Source organism: Amaranthus tricolor, chromosome 7 (genome assembly GCF_026212465.1).
Source record: "Amaranthus tricolor cultivar Red isolate AtriRed21 chromosome 7, ASM2621246v1, whole genome shotgun sequence".
NCBI classification, from domain to species: domain Eukaryota; kingdom Viridiplantae; phylum Streptophyta; class Magnoliopsida; order Caryophyllales; family Amaranthaceae; genus Amaranthus; species Amaranthus tricolor.
Window position 1 is genome coordinate 11,162,395 of NC_080053.1, and position 14,422 is coordinate 11,176,816.

Genomic DNA, 14,422 nt, shown 5'->3' on the forward strand with positions numbered 1-14,422 from the left:
GTACTATTCAACTCTCAGTAATCACACAAACAGAGAAAGTGAAAAGAATCAATCCCCACTTAACCAAATTGATTCGAGATGCAGTACAAGAACCTTGGGCGTTCTGGGTTGAAGGTGAGCCAACTATCTTATGGAGCATGGGTTAGTTTTGGGAATCAATTGGATGTGAATGAAGCTAAATCAATCTTGCAATGTTGCCGAGATCATGGCGTTAACTTCTTCGATAACGCCGAGGTTTACGCTAACGGTCGTGCTGAAGAGATAATGGGACAAGCCATTAGAGAACTTGGTTGGAAAAGATCTGATGTTGTTATATCTACTAAGATCTTCTGGGGTGGTGCTGGACCTAATGATAAAGGTCTTTCTCGTAAACACATCATTGAAGGAACAAAAGGTTGTTTGAAACGACTTGATATGGATTATGTTGATGTTCTTTACTGTCATCGCCCTGATTCATCAACTCCAATTGAAGAAACTGTTAGGGCTATGAATTTTGTTATCGATAAGGGTTGGGCTTTCTATTGGGGTACCAGTGAATGGTCTGCTCAGCAGATTACTGAGGCTTGTTCCGTTGCTCAAAGACTTGATTTGATTGGCCCTGTGGTGGAACAGCCTGAGTATAATCTTCTGTCAAGGCACAAAGTATGTAGTATTAGTACTGACATTTTGATTTGATTTGATTTTGTGTTTGTTGATTGTTTATCTGGATTTGTGATTCCATTGATGATGAATTGATGATATGATCAGGTTGAGTCTGAATATGTTCCTCTCTACTCCAACTATGGTATTGGACTCACAACATGGAGTCCTCTTGCTTCTGGAGTTCTCACTGGTAAATACAACAAAGGTTCTATTCCCCCTGATAGTCGTTTCGCCCTTGACAATTACAAGGTTTGTTTGGTGCTCCATTTTCCTTTACTGTTTATTGGATCATACTTTACATTGTTTATTTATCTTTGTTTCATGATTAGACCTTGATTTTGTTTTTTATTTGATGACATTATCTGGAATCAGGGCCATCTCCAATGCTCAGTCAATACAAATATAATATTTGTTTTCAAGCTTAAAAGCTTCTGGCACTTAACTTATTATAAGCTTTACCATTTATTTGGAGATGGTGGAAAATTCCTAATATTAGAATTAGTATGTTATTAAATGCCTCCAATAGCGGGATACACCGGGTATGATGACGATGATGATTCTATTATTAAAAGCCTAAATATCATATTAGGTTTACTCTTATTTGAAACCTCTTAGAAGTTGATTGACTAAATATTAATTTGTTTGGTTCACTTATTTTAGAGTGAAAAATAGAGGGATAGGAAGAGAATAAAGTGTGAAGAATCCAAAATGCATGTTGTGTGAGTAGCAGAAGCGTAACCCTAGATTACAAAAACAATAAAGCAAGTAATCAACTATAAAAAAAAGTATTAAAGATTTTTATGTGGTTCACTATCAATGTGATAACTACGTCCACCAGGCTCGAGAATAATCTTCTCAATCAAAAGAAAAACCTAGATAAGAAGATGACAAAAGAGAATTGATCTGCTCACCAAAACTCTCAAAATTGTTCTCAAAATAGTTTAACTCTCTTCCTATATAGTTACTAAGAAGTTTTGTTTATATAGTAAATCACATTTATGAAGAGATTTAGTGTTAGAGGATATCAATTACGGAAACAAACTTGAGGCGGCTAAAAACATAAGGCTGAAACCGTCAACGAACGAACTAAGCTACTAGATTATGAGTGCTCGACGACTCGTCCTTCTCTTTTGATCTGCTCAAAACTATTCTTGCTGATAAACTTTTCATTATTTGGGTTGATTCGCCTGTCATTGTCCCCCCCAAAATTCAACAAACAAAACACCAGCTTTTGATGCTAGTTGTTGTGCAAATCAATAAACCAAGTGATCAACAAAGAAAAGAAGACTAAAGATTTATGTGGTTCACTTTCAATGTGATACACATCCATTTGCCCCTCAATGATGGAGTAACTTAATAATAAGATGACAAAAGAGAATTTGATCTATTCACCAAAATTCTCAAAAATCGCTTTAATAATTATTAATCTTCCTCATATTGAAACCTTAGGCAAAGTGGTGTTCATATAGTAAACCACTTTTGCAAAGAGATTTAGGTCTTGTTTGAATGAAGGAAAATAGAAGGGAAAGAAAGGAAAAGATTTGGATAGCAAAGTAAGAATGAAACGAAAGTGGAAGAACTTTGCATCATTTTTTTAAGAAAAAATCATTTCACCACAAGTGGAGAGATTTGGATGGAAAAGAGTGATAGCTAACTTCCTGTTCACTGTAACCGTGCTCTTTGAATAAATAACATTATTGCTATTATCTATGGGATGTCATTGCTGTGCAATTATGTCTTTTCAAGGAATGATATTATTGCTATTTTCTGATCTGCTTGCTTTGTATTCATTATTTGATTGTAGAATCTAGCAAGCAGGTCATTGGTTGATGATGTCCTCAAAAAAGTCCAAGGTTTACAACCAATTGCTGATGAATTAGGTGTGACTCTATCTCAACTTGCCATTGCATGGTGTGCCGTAAATCCCAATGTGTCGTCAGTTATTACAGGCGCAACTAAGCAATCTCAGGTGCGCATTTGTAAACTTGAAATCCTCGGCTTATTGACAGGACGATGCATTGTCTCTCTTATTACACAATGTTTACTCCTTTTCTTTATTTTCTTGCATTTAATATGCAGCGTGTGTGAGTGGATGATAGTGCATCATCTTTTCAGGGTGAGCTTAACGTTTAGGCCTTTTGGAATAGTTAAAGTGTTTAGCATCCAAGTAAAATGGCTAGAAAGATGGAGACACTTGAAAATAATAAAAACAAATATTGAAACCTTCATTTTATTACCGTTTGTTTTTGTGAGAACTTTATGACTTTGAATATATTTTGCCTCGAATTTTCATTTGTAATTGCTTCTTTCCACTTTTGCTATATACTTTTAATTATCATATGAAAGCACCCATTGAGAGTTGAGACAAACCCAACATAGTACACATTACCGTTTGGTTTTATATACTAGTATGGCCAAAGACGGTTGATGAATAGTGGAGATAAACACCGTTAACAAACAACGTACTATTACCCTAGTGTCATTGAGTGGCTACCACCAGGCTCACACCCAAGTGGGACTTGATCACTTGAGGACTAAATGTAATAGTAGAAACTAGAAACAAACACTGCCGTTTTGTAATTACGTAGGTTTTTCTTACAGTGAACTAATTTCATCAATGCAGGTCGAAGAAAATATGAAAGCTGTGGATGTCATCCCTTTGCTTACAGCTCCTGTGATGGAAAAAATTGAGGCCATTGTTCAGAGCAAGCCTAAGCGTCCAGAAGCATACAGATGAATGCAGATGCAAGATATACTATTTTTGCATCTGATTTTGATCATGGAACCATTGTCCAATTTGGGTCATGATGTGTTGTTCATTTACTAAGATGTGGGTATCACTTGGTTTGTATTCCTATTGCCTACATTTTTATTTGCTTAGTAGTCCATAAAAAGCAAAAAAGGATAGTGTTAAGACCAAGACATAATTTGAGTTTAGGCGTTTATGTTGTGTGTCATGATCTGTACTTGCAATTTATTGAACTATTGTTGTGACTTGTGACGAGGTGTGTATTTGCAATTAAATTTATAATTTTTGGAAATACTTTACATGTGAGAAACATTCGGATTGTGAACTTGCATATAATATTTGGTGGGTAATCCTCTTAATACTAGGTTGAGCAATATGACGAGACTTACCATTATACACTCAACTATAAGCTATGCCCAAAGCTGTCGTGCAATCCGTATGAATTGCCACTAGTGATATTGGTTTTGGCAACAAAGATATCTCAAACATGAGATTCCTCACCCACTTCACTTCATTTGTTGTTGAGGCAAGCGCAATGAACTTTGCAGACATAGGGGAATCAACTACGCGCGTTTGTTTCCTTGAGGACCATGAAATGGCACCTCTTACATAAACAAACACCCAACCACTAGTCGAAGAGTTCATTAGTGGTCCAACTAGAATCGGAATAACCTTCCAAAACAGGAGGTTCACAACTATAAGCTATACCATAATCCATGATACTCTTTTAAGTATTTCGATATTCTTCTTATTGCCATCCGATGATGGGGACCTGCAAATGCTATATCTGGCCTTGTATATGTCATAGTATATACATCCTCTGGTCTTTAATAGTTGTTACACTTCAGTTTTACACCCTATCCGATGCACAATTTCAAACTTTAATATCTTTAGTTTCATATGATAAAAAATTTTAAAAATTTAATATTATGAAAAATACGCATTAAGATGAATCAAACAAGATCTCACTAGACTATATTTTACATTACACATAAAGAAATATATACCAAATAAAATCAGTTGATAAATAGTAATTGCTACAGGAACTGTAATAACTAATAAAATCCGAAGGAAGTATCAAAGATCCAATGATCTTTAAATACTCTAATTGTGAAATTACTTGTCCAGTATGTCTAATAAACTTCATACCTTGTCCATAGGACTTGATATTGAAGCTGTGTCTAGTATACCAAATCTATTAAGCACTTTCTCAATGTAATGAGGTGGACTTAGCTTAATTCAACTACTATCTCTTATGATCTTAATGCCCAACAACCTAATTGTGGTTGTCCTTGCAACGGGTGCATATGTATCGAAGTGATCGATACCTAGCTTTTGTTTATAGCCTTGTGCCACTAAACGGGCCTTGAACTTACAATAGCTCCATTAATCTTCATTTTCTTACAAAAATTCACTTCCAATTGATTTGTTCACAAGTTAGAGGAACATCTACTAATACCCAAGTATTATTTCCCATGATGGATTGCATCTCATCATCTATTGCCTCTTTCCGAAAGGCACTATCTTGTGATGCCATAGCATCACTATAAGTCAATGGGTCTTCTTCCACATTAAACAAATATGGAACACTAGAAAAAATTTATTTCTAGTTCCTTCAACCAAATATACATGGAAATTCGGTCCTAAGCTTTTTGCTTTCTGGTGTCTTTTCCTCCTCTTGGAAATAAATTCAACATTTTCTTCATCTAGTAGATTTTCATCGACATCTGGTCTTGTTGATCATTATCAACACTTTCTTCAGTACTAATTTATATATGTTTTTGTCTACTCAATGATGAAAATCTATTCTCATCAAAAATGGCATCCCTAGACTCAATAATCGAGTGTATCAATATGTAGTCATCTTGTTCTATTTCATAGAACCTATAAGTTTTATGAGTAGCATAACCTAAAAAAAACATTCTATTCCTCATTCACCGAGTTTACTTCTCTTGTTGCCGGGCAATCTTGCAATGGCCCTACAACCCCAAACCCTTTAGATACTTTATGTTTGACTTGCTTTTATACCAAAGTTCATAAGGTGTTCTCTTATTGGATCCTGATGGAACTCGGTTAAGAATGTGACAAGTCGTCAACATTGCTTCACCCCAAAGTCCTTCACTCAAATTAGAGTATGATAACATGGATTTAATAATCTCTTGTAGAGTACGTTTTTTCCTCTTTACCACACCATTTGATTGTGGTGCGTATCCAACGGTTGTTTTATGAATTATGCCCATAGATTGGAATAAGAGGGATCATAGTATTCTCCTCCTTTGTTCGTTCTGAGCCTTTTAACTTTACATCCAACTTGTATTTCTACTTTGTTTTGTAGATCTTAAAAGAACTAAGAGCTTCATCTTTTGCATGCAACAAGTACACATAAAAAAAACCGTGAATAAACAAATCACATAAATCACTATGTACCAAATCTAAAATTTCAGATTTTCTTATGATTGTTGTGGACTATAAGGAATTACATCATGGTTAGCCATAAAAGAAACTTTATCAAAATTCACATGTCCTAACCTTAAATGCCAAAGATAATGCAAATCATCACATATATTGCAAGAAATATCAACCGTGTAAACATAGTTTTAACATACAATTAAAAGCTTAAATAAATTACATCGTAAGTAGGCACGGCCTATAAACAAGTTTCCCATATAAATTATACAACTATCTACTTCAAATACTAATTTGTAGCCCAATCGATACTATACGAAATCCCAAACATTCCAACTAATATCAGGAGCGTAGTATACATCTCATAACACTAAGAGATTTCCCGACGTAAACATGAGTTCAACTTGCCCCTTTTCATGAACCTTGATAGAAGAATTGTTCCTCATGTAGAGAAACTCCCCATCAAACACCTCGTGCAAGGTTTTGAACAAATGTTTGTTTTTACAAACATATCTCAGAGCTCCTGAATCGATAAACCAAGACAATGGATCATCATGCACAATACTATTGTTAGTATTCATTAAACAAACATCAAAACTAGAATGTCCATTTAATATTAAATGATCACCTTTAGTAGATGAGTCCTCACTTGTAGAAGCTTGACCATTTGTCTTCTTTTGTTTGTTTTTGAACACAAAATAATTCCTCTTTAGATGTTCTGGCTTTCCGCATTCCCAACACCCATTTTCAACGGGTTTTGTTTTGCTAGTGTTCCCCTTGTAAGACTTCTTACGCTTTTCACCATGTTGACTGCACTAACATTAGAATCTGGATCCTTTTTCCCGTCATGGGTCCGTATGCTAGAGTCAAAAATAAAATGTTGTTCAAGATCGGTAAGACTCATGTCGTCCTTCTTATGTTTTAGTGCATGTCTAACATCCCTCCAAGACGGAGGCAATTTGTCTATGACGCCACTTACAACAAAGATTTCATCCATACTAATGTCTTCTATTTTCAAGTTTACATCCTTTATAATTAATGGAATTGATCAATAATTGGGCGATTGTGAACCATTTTATATGCGTAAAAGTTACTAACAGGGAATTTCTTCGAACTCGAATCCTCAGCCATATATTCCTCTTCAAGAGCATCCCAAAAAATTTTAGTCGACTCATGAAATTGATAGACATCAAAAAGAGAATCTTTTGTACCATTCAAGATATGTCCCCAACACATAAAGTCGTCATTATCCCACTTGCTCCTTTTCCTTGCTTGCTCTAGTGTTTCATCCTCCGATTCCTCCGGTCTAGGAGTGCTAATCACGTAAGACACATTAAGGGTTATCAAAAGAATGAGCATCTTCTTTTACCAACGTCGAAAGTCCTCACCAACAAATATATTTAACTTAGTGAAATTAGAAGTAAGTTCCTTCACACTTGCCATGATGAAGATGATACCACAATAGATTATTACAAATAATGTGTATTACAAATGTGTTACAAGAATGAAATTTACTCTATTTATAATCCCTTGAGGATATCCTTGAAACTCTTCTAATCATTACAAAACACAATGAAGATTTGTTTGCGACAACGAGTTCAAGTTGCTCGGGAACTTGATATTTGTAGGAGGCGTAATGCACTTTCCTATTGTGAAATTTCTCCCACAAGGGTGCTTGGGATGATGATGAATTCTCAATTAAATACAATATACACAACAATATTCTAGCAAAAAAAATATTGCAAGAGTAAAGACAAGTATTAGCAATGAATTATGAACTTTGATTATAATGAACGTTAATTACTCTCTCAAATATATCTCATGTAATGAAGAAGCAAGAACAAGAGAAATGTTCAAAGAGATTCAGATAATATTCTCCAAGATGGTATGGAATGTCCCTTGCATACTCCCTCTATCTATAGAATGGAATACCAAATACAATCAATGCCTTCATATGAAACAATAGATTGATTCACCAAAAATCATTAATGAATTAATATAATGATTCATCATAATAAACCACCAGAAGTAGTTTATTATACATTAGTGATGGTCAAAACCAAGACAGCACTAACGACTTAAACTAACAAAACCGCAAAAAATGAAACTAGAGCACTAGTGATGATTCGCCGCTCCTGGACGAGTCGTCGCCTAAAGCGCCGAATCTGCGCTTCTCCAAAAGGCTACTCAACTTTTCATTCTGTCTCAGTTTGAGAATCCAAAACCCAAGCGACGACTCGTCCCTAATGAACGACGAGTCGTTGTTTTCTTCTGTTTCTTGTTTTGCGCTTTATCTTTTAGGCATTATCTAAACATGCTATTTATTGCATAAATTCCCACTACTATACTTAGTATGTAGTATATTTGCATAAATTCTCACTACTATACTTAGTATGTAGTATATATTATCTAGATCTTATATACTCTAAATGTCCAACACTCACTCTCTACTTATTAGGTGCAATTCTCACCATTATCCTAATCTTCATCAAGTTAGAATCTGCAACTCCTACCAATTCCAGATATTTTCTTTAGAGACATAGTTGTGGTTCTTATCAACTTTCACTTTTCTTCTCATTACAAAAATAAAAATAAATGAACACCGTGTTGAAATATAGTGTGAAAGGTAATTAATGAATATAGAGTGAAAGGTAATTAATGAATTTACCCTAATGTGAATGCATTCAATGTAATTGTAGATTAACTTACCTATAAATATGGAAGTTCACCAATGTAAAAATCACACCAATGAGTAAAACCATCTCCATCTTCAAACTTTTACTCATTCTATTTCCTCCTTATCTCTCTAAGTTTTAAAACACGTTACCAGCACCAGCTCTATCCTTAATCATCAAGAAGGTAATATTTTTAAAACCTAATTAAGCATTTTTCTTCATCGGCACCCACATATGGACCAACAATCAAATGGTATCAACATCGTCATCCAAGGTGTTTCTAACACATTTTTATATTTTAATTGAGCATAATTCCATACCCTTCACTACAAACCCAGCAAGGACTGATTTAAATCAGCTCCGACATAATAATCCCAATAATACTAATGGTCCACCAGTACCACCAACTCGTAATTCATATGTACGACCAACTAATAATCCACTAGTTCCACCGACTAATATTCAACCAGTGCGACCAATAAATAATTCATCAACACAACCAACTAATAATGCTCCAACAACATCAACTGAAAATAAACCCTCACCAAGTAATAAAAGAACCAAAGATGATGAGGGAGAAAAAAATACTAAACGTTGCAAGATAAATAACCCATAAAATAATTTATTGTACAATACGTCACCTTTACGGAGGACAAGGACACTTTATTGCTTTTGTTATTATTTTATTTTATACCGCCTATATGGCTGGTTAATTTTTTTTACCGTCCATTTAGTATTATTTATTTCTTTTGTTGCTCTTTAAACCGCATATATGGCTGGCTAATTGTTTTTCTTTTACCGCCTAAATGGATGGTTAGCATTTTTTTTCATTCTCGTATATTTATATGTGCATTTTTTTTATTTGCAGTATTTGCATTTATATCCATGTGCATTTTTTTATTTACCTTTTACTTTACGTATTTCTTTTAAATATACATAAGTAATACGGTATATTGTACAATTTGGGATAACCCTCTTTAAAATCTGATTACCCCAATTTTTTTTACCACATACCCCTTATCCTTTCAACTTTACTCTTTGCATCAAAAACCCTCCTTATCCTTCTTCCTTCCACTGACAATGTACCACCATCACAAAAACAATTCATCTTCTTCCTCTTCCCATACTTTTAGATTTGAAGAAAATTTTGCCAAAGTCAAATTATATATCTCCTTAATTATGGGTTTGGTGGTCCTTCTTGTAGCATTAGGAATTATAATAATTATGAAGAAGTAATTTATTTTGAAGAAGAAGAAACAAAATGCACATGATTTTCTTTGTCATATTTTCTTTTGTTTGTAGTGAATTTTTATGATAAATTATACTAATATATTATGTATATGTTATTTTTTTTTACCCTCTTTAGCATTTATTGTCTTTAATTTTTTTTTTCTCGTTCTTCTTCTTCTTCTTCTTCTTCTTCTTATTATTATTATTATTATTATTATTATTATTATTATTATTATTATTATTTCTCTTGCTCTTGATTTACTCCTAAATTTATTATCTACAACAAATTCATAATAATAAACCAAGGGGGAGAAGATCACATCATAATTTTTCTAATGGTTTATTATTATAAAATTTAAGAATTATTGCATTGTCATATACTTATAAAACAATTATATATTATGTAGCAAGTATGGCAGAAATTACCAAAAGACTATTTAACATATTAGACTTAACTGGACAAAAATTCTTAGATGCCATCATGAACTTAGAAGCTCAAGGACTTGAACATACTGTATTGGAAGAAAAAGAAAATGATCCAATAGATGGAACTCAAGCTACCAAAATAAAGGTAGCTACAAATCAAGAAAAGGTCAAAGCCTTAGTCCTCTTGAGGCATCATATTCATGATAGCCTTAAATCTGAATATTTATTCATAAAAGATCCCAAAACATTGTGGGACTCTCTTGTTGAAATATTTGATCACCACAAAAGGGTGCTTCTTCCACAAGCTAGCCATGAGTGAAAGAATTTAAGATTTTCTGATTTTAAGACTCTCAGTGAGTACAATTCAACATTATACCAAATTGCATCAATGTTGAAATATTGTGAGCACCCGGTGACTGATGCAGAAATGATTGAACTCACATTATCTACTTTTCATCCATCAAACATTATTCTGCAACAACAATATAGGGAAAGAAATTTCAAAAGATATTCAGATTTGAGTGTTGTACTCTCACTGGCTGAACAACATAATGATCTTGTTTGGAAAAATCATAATATGAGACCTATTAGATTTCAAACTATCCGTGAGACACACTCTACTAAAACACAAGTGCCTGAAGCACATGCTGTTGAAAATAAAGGACGTGGAAATTATAATAACCGTGGTAGAGGACGCGGAAATTTTTGAGGAAGAGGACGAGGACAAGGTCGTGGAAATTTTAATGGACATGGTAGAAAGTTTCAAGGATTTGGTAGTTACAACAGTAATTCTCGAAGGGGAAAACAAGTTGGATATCACAATAAAAATAGCCATCAAGAAGGAAAAGAAAGTATTTGTTACAAATGTGGCATGACAGGGCATTGGGCACATACATGTCGTACTGCCAAACATTTGGTGGAGCTGTATCTAGCTTCCCAAAAGAAAAAGAGGAAAGGTGTGGAAGCAAACTTTAATGAAGCAAGCACCTCAATGCCTAATGTCGATCCTTATAATAAAGCAAACAATTCAATGTTTAATCTTGATCTTTCAGACTTCTATTTAGATGGCGATGAAAATGATAAAGAATATGACGAAGATATTTGAATTTTTCTTAACAATGTGTTGGTGCTTATTTAGTTGTATTTCCTTTTTATATGCAATCTCCGTTTTTATGTTTTGATATCATCAAACGTTAATGAAATTTTATTTTAAGTATCTATATATTTAATATGAAGATATGGATCAATTTGAAAATAGATTCAAATATCAATGCCTCCTAGATAGTGGAACAACTCGCACTATCCCAAAGCACAAAGAATACTTTTTTGAGTTGAAGATGGTGAAAGCATATGTCACCACAATCTCTAGAACTACTACACTAATAGAAGTATATGGAAAAGCTCAAATAATACTTTCTAATGGGACAAAACTAGTAATTAATGATGCTTTATATTCGAGTAAATCTCGACGAAATCTCATAAGTTTCAAAGATATACGCCAAAATGGTTACCATTTAGAAACAATGACTGAAAATCATACTAAATATTTATGCATCACATTTGAAAAATGCGGCAAGAAAAGCATTCATGAAAAATTACCAGCATACTCGTCGAGATTATATCGCATTAATATAAAACCGGTTGAGATTAACATGGAGTCTAACCAGAAGTTAGATAATAAAGAAATGATGAATTTATGGCATGACCGATTGGGTCATGCTGGTGTGGGAATGATGCGAAAAATTATTGAAAATTCAATTGGGCATCCAATGAAGAAAATGAGAATTCCCCAACCAAATGAATTATCATGTTCTGCATGCTCACAAGGCAAATTGATAATTAGACCATCTTTAAATTAAATTGCTACTGAAACTCCTAAATTTCTAGAAAGAATTTATGGAGATATATGTGGGCCAATTAATCCTGCTTCTGGACCATTTAGATATTTTATGGTATTGATTGATGCCTCAACACGATGGTCACATGTAAGTCTCCTACAAACTAGAAATGTGGCATTTGCAAAATTACTTGCTCAAATCATTCGATTGAGAAATCAATTTCTAGATTATACAATTAAACGAATAAGGCTTGACAATGCCGGAAAATTTACATCTCAAACTTTTAATGATTATTGTACGTCAATTGGAATTGACGTAGAACATCCAGTAGCTCATGTTCATACTCAAAATGGTCTGGCTGAATCATTGATTAAAAGAAAAGACCATTATTAATGAGGTCGAAATTGCCATCATCTGCGTGGGGCCATGCAATAATACATGCATCATCATTGATAAGATTAAGACCAAGTGCTTATCATAAATATTCACCACAGCAATTAGTGCATGGTCGAGAACCAAATATATCACTCTTTAAAAATATTTGGATGTGCAGTATATGTCCCTATTGCGCCACCCCAACGTACAAAAATGGGTCCACAAAGAAGGATGGGAATTTATGTTGGATTTGAATGCCCATCAATTATCAAATATTTAATACCAATGACTGGTGATTTATTTAATGCTAGATTTGCAAATTGTCATTTTAATGAGACAATATTCCCATCCTTAAGGGGAGAGAAAGTGGACCCAAATAAGAAGAAAATAGATCTCACATGGAATGCAATGCATTTGAAAATATATGATCCAAAAATGAATGCTTCTGAACAAGAAGTTAGAAAATTTGTTCATAATCAATATATTGCAAACAGATTACATGATGCATTTGTAGAAACAAAGCAAGGGACAAAATCATATATTCCTACGGCAAATGTTCCGGCACGAATTGAATTTCCCACTTATAACAAAGCTACTGAAAATGAATCTATTGCACGCCGAAAGCGTGGAAGACCACTTGGTTCAAAGGATTTGAAACAAAGAAAATCCAAAAGGTTGAATGAAATGGCAAATGTTATCAATATTACTTCTTCAATAAATTGTAAAGAAACAAGTTTTGGAGATGAGGATGAAAATCTCAGAGAAGAAGAAAATAATGATATAAAAGATAACAATGAAATTTCAATTAATTACATTTCAATTAAAAGGCAAATAAATCGAAAGAATGTTATTGTTAATGACGCACTTGCTTGTTCAATCGCCACCAAAATAACACTTGATTAAAATGATATAGAACCAAGAATGATACAAGAATGTCGGCGTAGAAATGATTGGCCAAAATGGAAAGATGCTATTCAAGCGGAATTAAAACCAAAAGATGATCCATTTCGACCTTGTGAAGAAGACGAGGAGATTCTTGGCCCTGAAGTGCCATATTTAAGCGCAATTGGAGCTCTGATGTATCTAGCTAATAATACAAGACCTGATATTGCTTTCGCTGTTAATTTATTAGCTAGATATAGCAATTCACCAACAAAGAGACATTGGAGTGGGATAAAACATTTGTTGCGCTACCTTCGAGGAACTAAAGATCTTGGACTATTTTATCAATCAAAGCAAGATGCTACTCTTGTTGGATATTCAGATGCTGGATACTTATCAGATCCCCATAAGGCTAAATCACAAAATGGATATGTATTCACATATGGAGGAACCGCAATATCTTGGAGATCCACGAAACAGACACTGACAGCTACATCATCAAACCATGCAGAATGGATCGCCCTTTATAAAACAAGAAGAGAATGCGTTTGGTTAAGATCAGTAATTGGTCACATTCAAGAAGAATGTGAGATAAACTCGATAATAAATTCTCCAACTGTAATTTTCGAAGATAATACCGGTTGTATTGAACAAGTTAGTGAAGGCTTCATAAAAGGGGATAGCCACATAGCACCAAAACTTTTCTTTGCACATGACCTCCAGAAGTATAAAATAGTAAAAGTCAAACAAATTCAATCAAGTGAAAATCTTGCAAATCTATTCACAAAGTCCCTTCCATCAAAGAGATTCGAGCAATTTGTATATAAAATTGGAATGTGTCATCTACGAGATATTTGTTGAACTCAAGGGGGTTTTTCCTGACAAGGTTTTTGACGAGGCAGTATTAAATAGAAATATTGTATAATATTTTTTTACATAATTAGAATGCATTCAAGGGCGAGTGTTGAAATATAGCGTGAAAGATAATTAATGAATATAGTGTGAAAGGTAATTAATGAATTTACCCTAATGTGAATGCATTCAATGTAATTGTAGATGAACTTGCCTATAAATATGAAAGTTCACTAACGTAAAAATCACACCAATGTGTAAAAACATCTCCAACTTCTAACTTTTATTCATTCTATTTCCTCCTTATCTCTCTAAGTTTTAACACACCAAAATTTTTTTTTATATTA

At 33.7% G+C, this 14,422-nt stretch overlaps 1 protein-coding gene across 1 annotated transcript in view; it reads left to right on the forward strand.

The window, feature by feature from the left end:
- Window positions 1-3,683, forward strand: part of LOC130818714 (probable voltage-gated potassium channel subunit beta) — a 4,046-nt gene extending 363 nt beyond the window's left edge. The window contains exons 1-4 of the mRNA XM_057684888.1: window positions 1-642; window positions 748-891; window positions 2,447-2,611; window positions 3,266-3,683. The exon at window positions 1-642 is cut by the window's left edge and continues 363 nt beyond it. Coding sequence (XP_057540871.1) covers window positions 79-642; window positions 748-891; window positions 2,447-2,611; window positions 3,266-3,379 — 987 coding nt within the window. The 5' untranslated portion in view covers window positions 1-78 and the 3' untranslated portion in view covers window positions 3,380-3,683. The remainder of the gene's footprint in view (window positions 643-747; window positions 892-2,446; window positions 2,612-3,265) is intronic.
- The last annotated feature ends 10,739 nt before the right edge of the window (window positions 3,684-14,422 follow it).